The sequence below is a fragment of the Diplotaxodon limnothrissa genome, linkage group LG3, assembly GCF_057381915.1.
Source record: "Diplotaxodon limnothrissa isolate DT_005_m linkage group LG3, D_limnothrissa_male_GT1.1, whole genome shotgun sequence".
NCBI lineage: Eukaryota > Metazoa > Chordata > Actinopteri > Cichliformes > Cichlidae > Diplotaxodon > Diplotaxodon limnothrissa.
The window spans coordinates 30,520,387-30,530,333 of record NC_140598.1 but is presented as its reverse complement, the minus strand read 5'-3'; the positions used below and the strand labels follow the sequence as shown (position 1 = coordinate 30,530,333).

General features: G+C 38.9%; 2 protein-coding genes across 2 annotated transcripts in view; one reads left to right on the top strand and one right to left on the bottom strand.

Moving 5' to 3' along the window:
* LOC146635296 (butyrophilin-like protein 2) overlaps positions 1-9,947 on the bottom strand; it is a 614,223-nt gene that overhangs the window by 32,526 nt on the left and 571,750 nt on the right. The window lies entirely within an intron of this gene.
* LOC146635313 (Fc receptor-like protein 4) lies at positions 1,433-7,678 on the top strand. Its single transcript, XM_085349850.1, has 7 exons — positions 1,433-1,463; positions 1,876-1,911; positions 3,389-3,553; positions 5,726-5,833; positions 5,913-6,158; positions 6,243-6,431; positions 7,596-7,678. Exons 1-7 carry the CDS (start codon positions 1,433-1,435, stop codon positions 7,676-7,678), a joined length of 858 nt encoding a protein of 285 aa, XP_085205976.1.

Genomic DNA, 9,947 nt, shown 5'->3' with positions numbered 1-9,947 from the left:
CATGGAGAAGGATGAAGGAGACAAGGAGGGGCAAAACATCAAAGCATGATGTAGAAGATCCATAAGGAAAGTAACCTTCAAAATACAAAGGAAGTAGTAAGAACTAGAGATGTGTCGGTCGCGAACGAAATGGCTCTTAGAGCCGGGTCTTCGAAGTGAATGACACGAGCCGGCTCCTTATCGCGAGCTGTAAGGTTTTTCTTTCTTTCTCTCTCTCGCACTTTTTTTCCGCTTCACTCCGCATGTAGCACAGGAACAGAGCAGGAGAGAGAGAGAAAGACAGCCAGGGACAACAACATCACATTAGAAAGGTATAGTAATCATCCACAACTATTTTCGGTTGCGGATGATAAAGGATTCAGAAAGTTTGTTCATGCGGGCCCATATGACAGAGAATATGCATGTTCTTTTTGTTTTCATATTATAATTTATATTTAATTGTGTTGTGGTTTGCAGTGTTTTGTGTTGTTTCACTTTAAATTTGTTTAAAAGGAAAAAGCTGAAAATTTAAATAGTTAAAAGTTGAACTGTAGTTGGTTTTTGTAAAAGTATATTTACGGTGGTTCCTAGAGACAAAGCACGTACAAACTTCAAGTCACGCAAAAACTCCAAAAACACGTACAAAACACAACAGAAGTTCTCCAGGATGCTGGGCACAGTGTTGAGCTTTTGTTACCTAGTGGCTACACAAGCCAGCAAGTACCAACGACCGGATTCGGTGTAGTAACAGGTAAATTTTTTTTTTTTATTATTTGAATATATATGAGTGCTTGTGTATAAATACACAAACAATACACACATGCTTTCAATTGTGTAATTTAAGTGATCTAGTAGCTCTGCTTTGGAAGTTCAGTTAACACTAGAAATGTGCTTTTTGGAGTTTGTACGTACGTTGTCTGTAGGGGCCACCGTATATATTTAAATATAAACATATATAAATAAAACCACTCTTTTTTACATTAGTAATTCCTTTTGTGCATAATTTTATATTATTGTTTATTAAAGCAACAAAACAACCTGAAGAGCCGGTTCTCTAAAAAGAGCCGGAAATCCCATCACTAGAGCCCAAAAAGCCTCCGTCTCCTCCTCCTGATTTCCTACACAGGAAATAATCGAACGTCTGCAAAGTTACGTAACAAGAATCTTAAATTTAAAAAAGTCACTGAAATAAATGTCTGCTTGGTTCAACAGGGTCGTTCTGTCACAGTCTGGCGGAGGCAGACTGAAACATGGAAACGTGGAACAAAGGACAACAGATGACCTGACCCTAAACAAAGGCTCAATCAAGAGGAGATATATTTAAAAAAAAAAAGATTTTTCTCCAGAACTGCTGCAGAGAAACCACAGACCCTCTACACTGAGCTACTGAGAGGAAGAAGGAGGGTTTAAGTGTTGCATTGAACAAAAAGATTTCACACCTCTGTGTGCCACGATGGGACAAACACGTCTTCTGTGGCTGCTCTGTAAGTACCACATGCTTTCTTAAAATTTTGTGTTTTTATGTTTATTGAAGATAAGATGAGATAAAGCAAGATATATTTTATTTAAATCAATTACTGTTAATGACCATGTAGAAAGAAATGTCCAAAGAAAAAAAATGTCGAGGAGATAAAAATGTAAAGAGGAAGACTTGTGCCTTCTCACTTTAATTCAGCTCAAAGTTTCACTTCATTAAAAATTCAGAGTGTGTGGTCGATGCTGCAGATAAACCACCACAGTGTTAAACTGCATCGTCACCTTTGCTAACAGGACACATCCTGTTCAAAGAAAACATTTTGAGTTTATCAGTCTGAGGCTCAGTTCGTGGTCACTGTTCCTGTGAGCTTATATTTGTTATTAAAACTGAATTTTTATGATCTTTTATTTTCTTTTCAGTTCTAATGTTTCTCCTCTGCTGCACAACAAATCAAGGTAAGTGATCCTGTCCTGTGACAAGACCATAAAACAGGCCTTTCCCAGCACAGAACAGAGCCACAGGGAGCAAAAATGGAGCCGGAATAGAGACAGGTTAGAACCAGATCCTATGGTATGGTAATTTGAGCCAATTTGATCAATTCCTTAAAGAAATAAAAGTAAATGCAGTAAAACTGAACAAAAGAAATGCGTGGGTCAGTTCAATATTTGTATAAAAATGTATTAACAACATTAATGGTTTAAAGCAGTTAAAGATGACACCTCAGCTGAAGCAGTTCCTTACTTTATAGTAAGAGTGTGCATACAGAGAACCGACAGCTTCAACCTGACAGCTCCAGGCTTTTCACACCTTCTGCTTCTGAGGGGCAGCCAATCAGAAGAAAGGCGGAGCAAAGGAGGAGGAGAAAATTTAGCATATTTGAGATGGAGGTCAGAACAGTGAGCTGTTGCATGAGCTGATGGACTGAAGAAAAACATTAAAATTTTCTTTATTTTATGTTATGTGTGATGTTTAAACATCTACTGAACAAGCTGCTCTGCTCTTCACCTTCATTCTGCAGCCCAAACACACTGTAGCAGCCATAACTAAATGTATTGAATTTTTGATGATCAATGGGTTTTCATTTGTTTGGTTGGTGGGTGCTAGTGGTGACATTAAGAGGGCGTCTGTCATTCACTAGTTTGATTTTGACTGAGAGGGCTGGGTAGCCGTAGTTTTTGTTGACCGCTGCACAACGAGTTTCCCCTTGTTGCATTAGAGCCTGTGATGTTAAGAGTCTGAATCGCGAGCTGATCACATTACTCTGTAAACTCTCAAAGCACTTTAATAAACAAGCAAACAATTCCACCTCTTGCATTATAGCGTAAAGTTGACAGTGTAAAGGCAAAGAGGCAGGCTCCATCTCTGACCTCTAGAGACTGTGGAAGTCGCTACACACACCAAGAAAGATCTTTGTAACATACTTACTTTGTTGAGACTTATTTTATTTAACCCGTTCATGCATAGTGGTCACTACAGTGGACAGCTATTCAAAGGCTGTTTTCTTGTATGTGTGTCAGTGTTGATGGTAAACTTGCACATAAACCACTACTGATGCATAGAGAGGAGGGAGGCTGTGGAGTCATGAGTAAGTTTCAATTTTTTGCATTGCACTGGACAGCAACAGAAGCAGTGTTACCACATAAGTTTAAAAACAACAAAAGTTTTTAAATATTTTTGATATTTTATAGTTTTTACACTGTATATAATATTTATTTGTCTTTCAAATTCATGAGTCAAAATGTATGTTGTCCACCACATGTAAAAAAAAAAACTCTTTGGAAAGTACATGTTTAACAAATTAGGTTGAGAAATCTTTTTTTCATGTCTAAAGATGAATAAAAATACTTAAGAAAAAAATCCCGATTGAGGTTGTCAGAAATCATGCATGAAAGGGTTTAATGTTTTTGCTCAAAAATATAAATTCTCTCACAGCTCGTCTGACTGTGAGTCCCAGCAGCTCTCAGTTCTTTGAAGGAGACTTTGTGTCTCTGAGCTGTGAGGAGGACGACAGCTCTGCTGGATGGACTCTGAGGAGAAACACGAGCAAAGACACCAGAGCTGAGTGTGAGGAGTGGGGAACACCAGCTGGTTCTTCCTGTAACATCACTGGCTTCCACAAATGACGTTCTCAGGGGGTTAAAACTATATTTTATTTGTGATATGGAACTAAAAAGGGAGGCATATACCCAAGAAAGTACGGGTATAACTAAAAATAAATGTTACAAAGAAAAAATAATTAAATTTAAAAAAGAAGTTTTTTATAACTCTGATTATTTGTGTTTGTGTCTCAGAAATCCAAAGAAACAGGAGATTTCCTCCATAAGAAACATTAAAATGTGATTTTAATTGGAAGGAGCCTTTGTTTTTGATTGTGACCCACACCCGTTTTCACACCTTGGCTCATGTGATTAGTTAGAAGATCATCAGGGGGTCCTTTGTCCCTCTTTGGGGGGAAACTCCCACTGGGTTTGAATCTGGGACTCTCCACCATTTGACCTTAGACCTGAAGAAGCTTCTCGGATGAGAGGTGAAACGTCTTCAAGCAACTTAAAGAAGTCCAGATGCTTTTCTTTCCAAGCTCCTTAGAATATTTAATCATTGTTTAAATATAACAGACGGACCCTCAACATCACTTTTCTATGATTAAAAAATAATCAGGTTACCAACCCTACTATATTTTTCATTGTTTCTTGTTCGTAGCTTTATTAAATTTCACAATTCACGTCTCATTTATAACCTAAAAGATTATAACCCCTTGTTTTTCTGACCTGCTACAAATAAACCACAGACTCTAAATTGTGCTGCTAAGAGGAAGGAGGCGGGTTTAACTGCCTGGGGGGAAGCAGAAAGATCTCACACCTCTGTGTGGTACGATGGGAAAAGTACCTCTTCTGTGGCTGCTCCGTAAGTACCTCATGCTTTTTAAAAAAAAAAAAAAAAAATAATAATCTTAATATGTGCATTGAAGGGATTCTGGATGGGAACAGCAGTGAGATAAAGCAGATATATTTGCATTTACTTAAGTATAGAAGTTAATGACCATGAGGGAAAGAGTGACAAAACTCTTAAAAAGAAAATGAAACTTTAAGTACAATGAAAAAAGAAATACTAGTGACTGAGGTGTTTTAATTCAGCTGGTTCTGTCATTAGCAGGAGGTTTTAACAGGTTCAGAGGTTTCTTTCCTTAAATTCATTGAAATTCTGAGTAAACCACCACGGTGTTAAATGGTAAAATGGTAAATGGCCTGTATTTGTATAGCGCTTTACTAGTCCCTAAGGACCCCAAAGCACATCCAGTCATCCACCCGTTCACACACACATTCACACTGATGGCAAGCTACATTGTAGCCACAGCCACCCTGGGGCGCACTGACAGAGGTGTTAAACTGTATCATCACATCCTGTTCAAAGGAATTGTTTTGAGTTCATCAGTCTGAGACTCAGTTTGTGGTCACTGCTCCTGTAAGCAAAAACTCACTAAAATACACTGCATGATCTTGTGCTTTCTTTTCTTTTCAGTTCAAATGTCATTGCTCTGCCACACAACAAATCAAGGTTAGTGAACCTGTTTATGACAGAATAACACAAAGAACAATTAAGCAGACCCAAAGAGCATCTCTGACCAATAAAATACAGATTAGTCCCAGATGTGTGTGTAAGGGGAAGCTCAGAATTAAAAACAACAAAAATTAAAAATTCAGTAAAACTCCAATTATTCTTTAAAAAATGTGGTTCAGTTTAATATTTGAGTGAAAATCAGTGGTTTAGACTAGTTAAAGATAACACCACTAAAACACAGTCAGTTCCTTATTTTGTGTGTGTACGTAGAGAACCACCACCAGAAGGTTCAAGCCAAAGGAAGGTCCATGCTGCTGTTCATACCGTCTCTCCCGGACATGCAGCCAATCAGAAAAAAAGAGTACTGTGGAGATAATTTGTGATCTTTTAAACAGATGATGAACTTAGGAGCTACATCAAGGCAGCAACATCTACCAACCAGCTTTAGTTTATGACATGCACAGAGTGCGCATTATCTGTTGAATAAGCTTCAGTTCACCTCAAATACACAATTTTTAAAAAAGTTTTTTGTTCAAGATACAATAAATTCTCCCACAGCTCATCTGACTGTGAGTCCCAGCAGCTCTCAGTTCCTCAAAGGAGACTTTGTGTCTCTGAGCTGTGAGGAGGACGACAGCTCTGCTGGATGGACTCTGAGGAGAAACACAAGCAAAGAAGCCAGAGCTGAGTGTGACAAGTGGGGAAAACCAGCTGGTTCTTCCTGTAACATCAGTGCCATCCTCCCATGGGACAGTGGAGTTTACTGGTGTGAGTCCAGAGAGGGTCCCATCAGTAACATGGTTAACCTGACAGTCACTGGTAAGCTGAGTGTGTGGAGTTAGTGTTGATGAAGCTGTGTGTAAATGGATGAAATGCTGTAGTTTGTCTCTGTGTTGAGGTGGATCAGTGATCCTGCAGAGTCCTGTCCTCCCTGTGATGGAGGGAGATGACGTCACTCTGCTCTGTAAAACAGAGACCACTCCCTCCAACCTCCCAGCTGCTTTCTATAAAGATGGCTCCCTCATCAGGAAGCAGCCTACAGGTCACATGACCATCCAGCATGTTTCCAGGTCTGATGAAGGCCTCTACAAGTGTGACATCAGCGGTCATGGAGAGTCTCCATCCAGCTGGATCACTGTCACAGGTGAGGCTTCTGTTTCTTTTGCAGATTTCAGACCCAAAGAGACTCAAACTGACCACATCGACTTGTGTTTCTCTTTAGTTTCAGGTTCTTCTACCTCTCCTCCTCCATCAGCTTCCACTGCCTCCCTCTCCCTGTCATTTTCCTTTCCTCCTCCTCCTCCTCACCAGTCCTCTTCTCCTCTCTCTGTGCTGGTTTCTGTTCCCTTCATATTTGGGCTGCTACTGCTTGTACTGGTTGTACTGGTGAAAAGACATGTCCAAAGGAAACCTGAAGGTGAGACACACATTCTGCTCAAACTTAATGTGAACATATTGAAGACTTAAAGGGACAGTTCACCTGAAAAATGAATCAGATATCTTCAACTGTGACCAGTTCACATTAATCTAAGCGGACAAACAGCACTACAGACCAAACACATGTAGGTGTGATTATTAAACTGTTCCTTTAAAAACAGTCACATGACACACACAACTTTGTGGTCAAATAATGTTGATGTGAACAGAAGCTTTCTGTTTTATGACTCACAATCTTTATTTCATTTATGTTGATAGAAAATCATACATGGATATTCTTAGATTAATAACACAAATCATGAAACAGCAACAGTTCTGTTATATTTAGGAAACATTTACATTTGATTTTGCAGACAGAGATCCTGCAGCAGCTGCCACCTCCTCATCAGTGAGAAGAACATCAGCAGACGGCCGAGACGGATCAATCAGGAGAAGAGGTACGACAAGTTTCCTGTTAGAAAGTCTCTACATTTCTTAAAGCTCCTCTGCTGTTTCCACTGATAAGTTTTACCATGAAGCTAAGGCAAAGAGTCACTGAAGCAAGGTTACAAAGAGAAGTGACGATCAGTGAGCAGCAGTGTGGCTTCTTGCAGACAAAGAGCTCTTCAGATGTGATGTTTTCTTTAAGAGTGTTGATGGAGAAGTGCAACCAAGTGCAGAGAACTTCAGCAGCAGCTTCACTGTGTCTTTGTGTATCTGGAGAAAACAGATGATAGTCCTGAGAGAGGAACTGTGGTGCAGTGCAGTGGTGATGGACAGGTTGACAAATGAGCTCAGGCAGCAGTCTCTGTGGATTATAATGTTGCAGATGACATGGTGATCTGTAGTGAGAGTAGGGAACAGGGTGAAGAGAGTGTTAACAGCACTCTGATCATTTTAACTGCAAACTCCTGAAGTTTGGCTGTTAGTGAGCCGAAACGTTCATGTTTTCTGTGTACCGCACGAAGACAACAATTAACCTTTGGTAAACGGTAACATGAGCAGCTCTGTGGTCACTACGTTTCCTGTTTTGAGAACTAAACTCAGCAGAGGTGTAAAAGTCGCTCTAAGTTAATGTGCTGTGGCCTCATGTTTGAATGCTTGCAGTTCTTTTCTCATGTTTACATCCTGACAGCTAAACTTCTTTATTCTGTGTTTGTTTCAGATGTTTCATTAGAGACAACAGTCATCTACTCCTCACTGAAGCTGACCCACACACCTTCACCACAGCTCAGATTCAGAAAGTAAGATTGTTTCCTCACTTGAAGAAGACGAAGAAGAAGAAGACGTCTTTGAAACCAGCTGCAGTCGCAGTCTTACACATATTAATAGAGAAATGGCAATGGCTGCATTTTATTTATATTTTAATATTTTATGCTGAGGGTATAATCTGAAAGAGATTGCAAGGTGGTGTCAGGGGGAAGTAGCTAGGCAACAATTGGAGGAAGTGAGTGAGAGCAAAGGCAGGGATTAACCCTTTAAAACCGGTCGGAGCGGGCACGCTCTGTTTTGCGTAACTATTTTTAAATCCTGGTAGCACTGCAACCACGTAAGCTAGCGCAATAATTTTTTTTTTGCAAATGAAACCGGAGGAGTTGTACTGATGCCATCAGCTTGTCCTCGGTCACAGTTTCCTTCCACATAAAGCTTTGCAAAAACTGCATAAAAAGCGCTTGCAGGAACAAAAACATAATATTCCAGAAACACGCTTTGCCGATCCGATCAGCTGTTCATAACACTTCCTACGTTGGAATAGACATCAGCGCGAACTTTCGCATGTCCGCCATGACCTGCCCGAAACCGGAAGTGACGTCATTTTCGCGGAAATGTATTTTTTACCATCGGGGCCTCATGAGCCTATACTGGTGTTTTTAAAAGTTATGTTTGACTTTATGACTTTCTGTGTCGTTTCTGGGATGCTTAGGACTCATATTGCACTGCTGGAAATAGTTTATTTTGATGCATATGCTGTTATTTTGCAAATTTGCACTATAATATTTATTTTCGTTTTTCCTGCAGTATATAAAAATTGGTGTATTTCAAAAATAAAACTACGAAGACACTCAAAATACATTTCCTGTGGTGGGAAACTATTTTGTGCAACTTTTTTGAATTTACAGTTTTGAGGGATAAGCCTCTTAAATTTCTCTAACTAGAAATATATGTTAAAAAAACAAAAACGATTTTAAATTTTTTTTTGTAGTTTATTGCACTTTTTTGCAATTTATGTAATTACTATCCACTTAATGCAGACATATTATTAGAATCTGGGATATAATGGTTGTATTGATGTATATCAACTTGAAATGCTCCCAAAAATGGCTCCACAGCATGTAAAAATATAATATAAGCTCTGGCAGACTTGGTTCTATGGTAGGTCTTAAAGGGTTAAATGGTGGAAGCTGAAGGTTTGATGTAAATTTGGTGTAAAATTTTGTGATTAATAAAAAAACATACACACCTTGAAGGGAACCACCACTGAATTTAATGTTTCCCTGATACAGACACAGAATGGCTGTTACAGTTAAGTGAAAGTTGTTGTTAAAGTTAAAGTGTTTGTCATTCATTCTGATGCCTGCAGCTCTGTCACATGCATGAGATATACATTATAAATTATTACAGTCCAGTGATCTTCATGCATATATGGCCCAAATAACCCATTCATGTAAGTATTTAAATATTTAGATAATAATATATTCAGATAATAACATTTTCTCATTAATTACAAGCCCTTAAAGATTATAAACAAAAATCTAAATGCTCAATAAATAAATAAATTAACATTGACTTATGAAAGATAAATCTCACAAACATAGTGAAACAGTCAATGATGGAGAGGATTGAAGAACTGGAACATATAAATAAAAAGGATGAGTTATTTAAAGAGTCGTCCTCCCTCCATGATTTATATGTTCCAGCTGTGGCCACGCCTCCTTCACATTTTGTAATATACACCTATATACATATAACGAAATATACACATTTGTGTGGAAAAACCAAGCAACAACAGTTTGGGCGGGGAAGGCACATGATCAGACCAACAGACCATAGAGGTCCGCCACCTACTTGACTCTAAATTGTGCTACTGAGAGGAAGGAGGCGGTTTTAACTGAAAGATCTCACACCTCTGTGTGGTACGATGGGAAAAGCACCTCATCTGTGGCTGCTCCGTAAGTACCTCATGCTCTTTTTAAATCTTAATATGTGCATTTAGCTTTACCATTTACCATTTCAGCTGGTTCTGTCATTAGCAGAAGGTTTTAACAGGTTCAGAGTTTTCTTTCACTAAATTCATTCAAAATTCTGAGTAAACCACCTCAGTCTTAAACTGCATCTTCACATCCTGTTCAAAGGAATTGTTTTGTGTTCATCAGTCTGAGACTCAGTTTGTGGTCACTGCTCCTGTAAGCAAAAACTCACTAAAATACACTGAATACTTATGCTCTTGTGCTTTCTTTTCAGTTCTAATGTTTCTATTCTGCCACACAACAAATCAAGGTTAGTGAACCTGTTTATG

Coding starts and splice junctions, on each gene's coding strand:
- LOC146635313 (XM_085349850.1), top strand. CDS start 1,433: ATGGGACAAACACGTCTTCTGTGGCTGCTCT. Junction 1,464..1,875: donor ACGTCTTCTGTGGCTGCTCT/GTAAGTACCACA, acceptor TTTTCTTTTCAG/TTCTAATGTTTCTCCTCTGC. Junction 6,432..7,595: donor TGTCCAAAGGAAACCTGAAG/GTGAGACACACA, acceptor TGTTTGTTTCAG/ATGTTTCATTAGAGACAACA.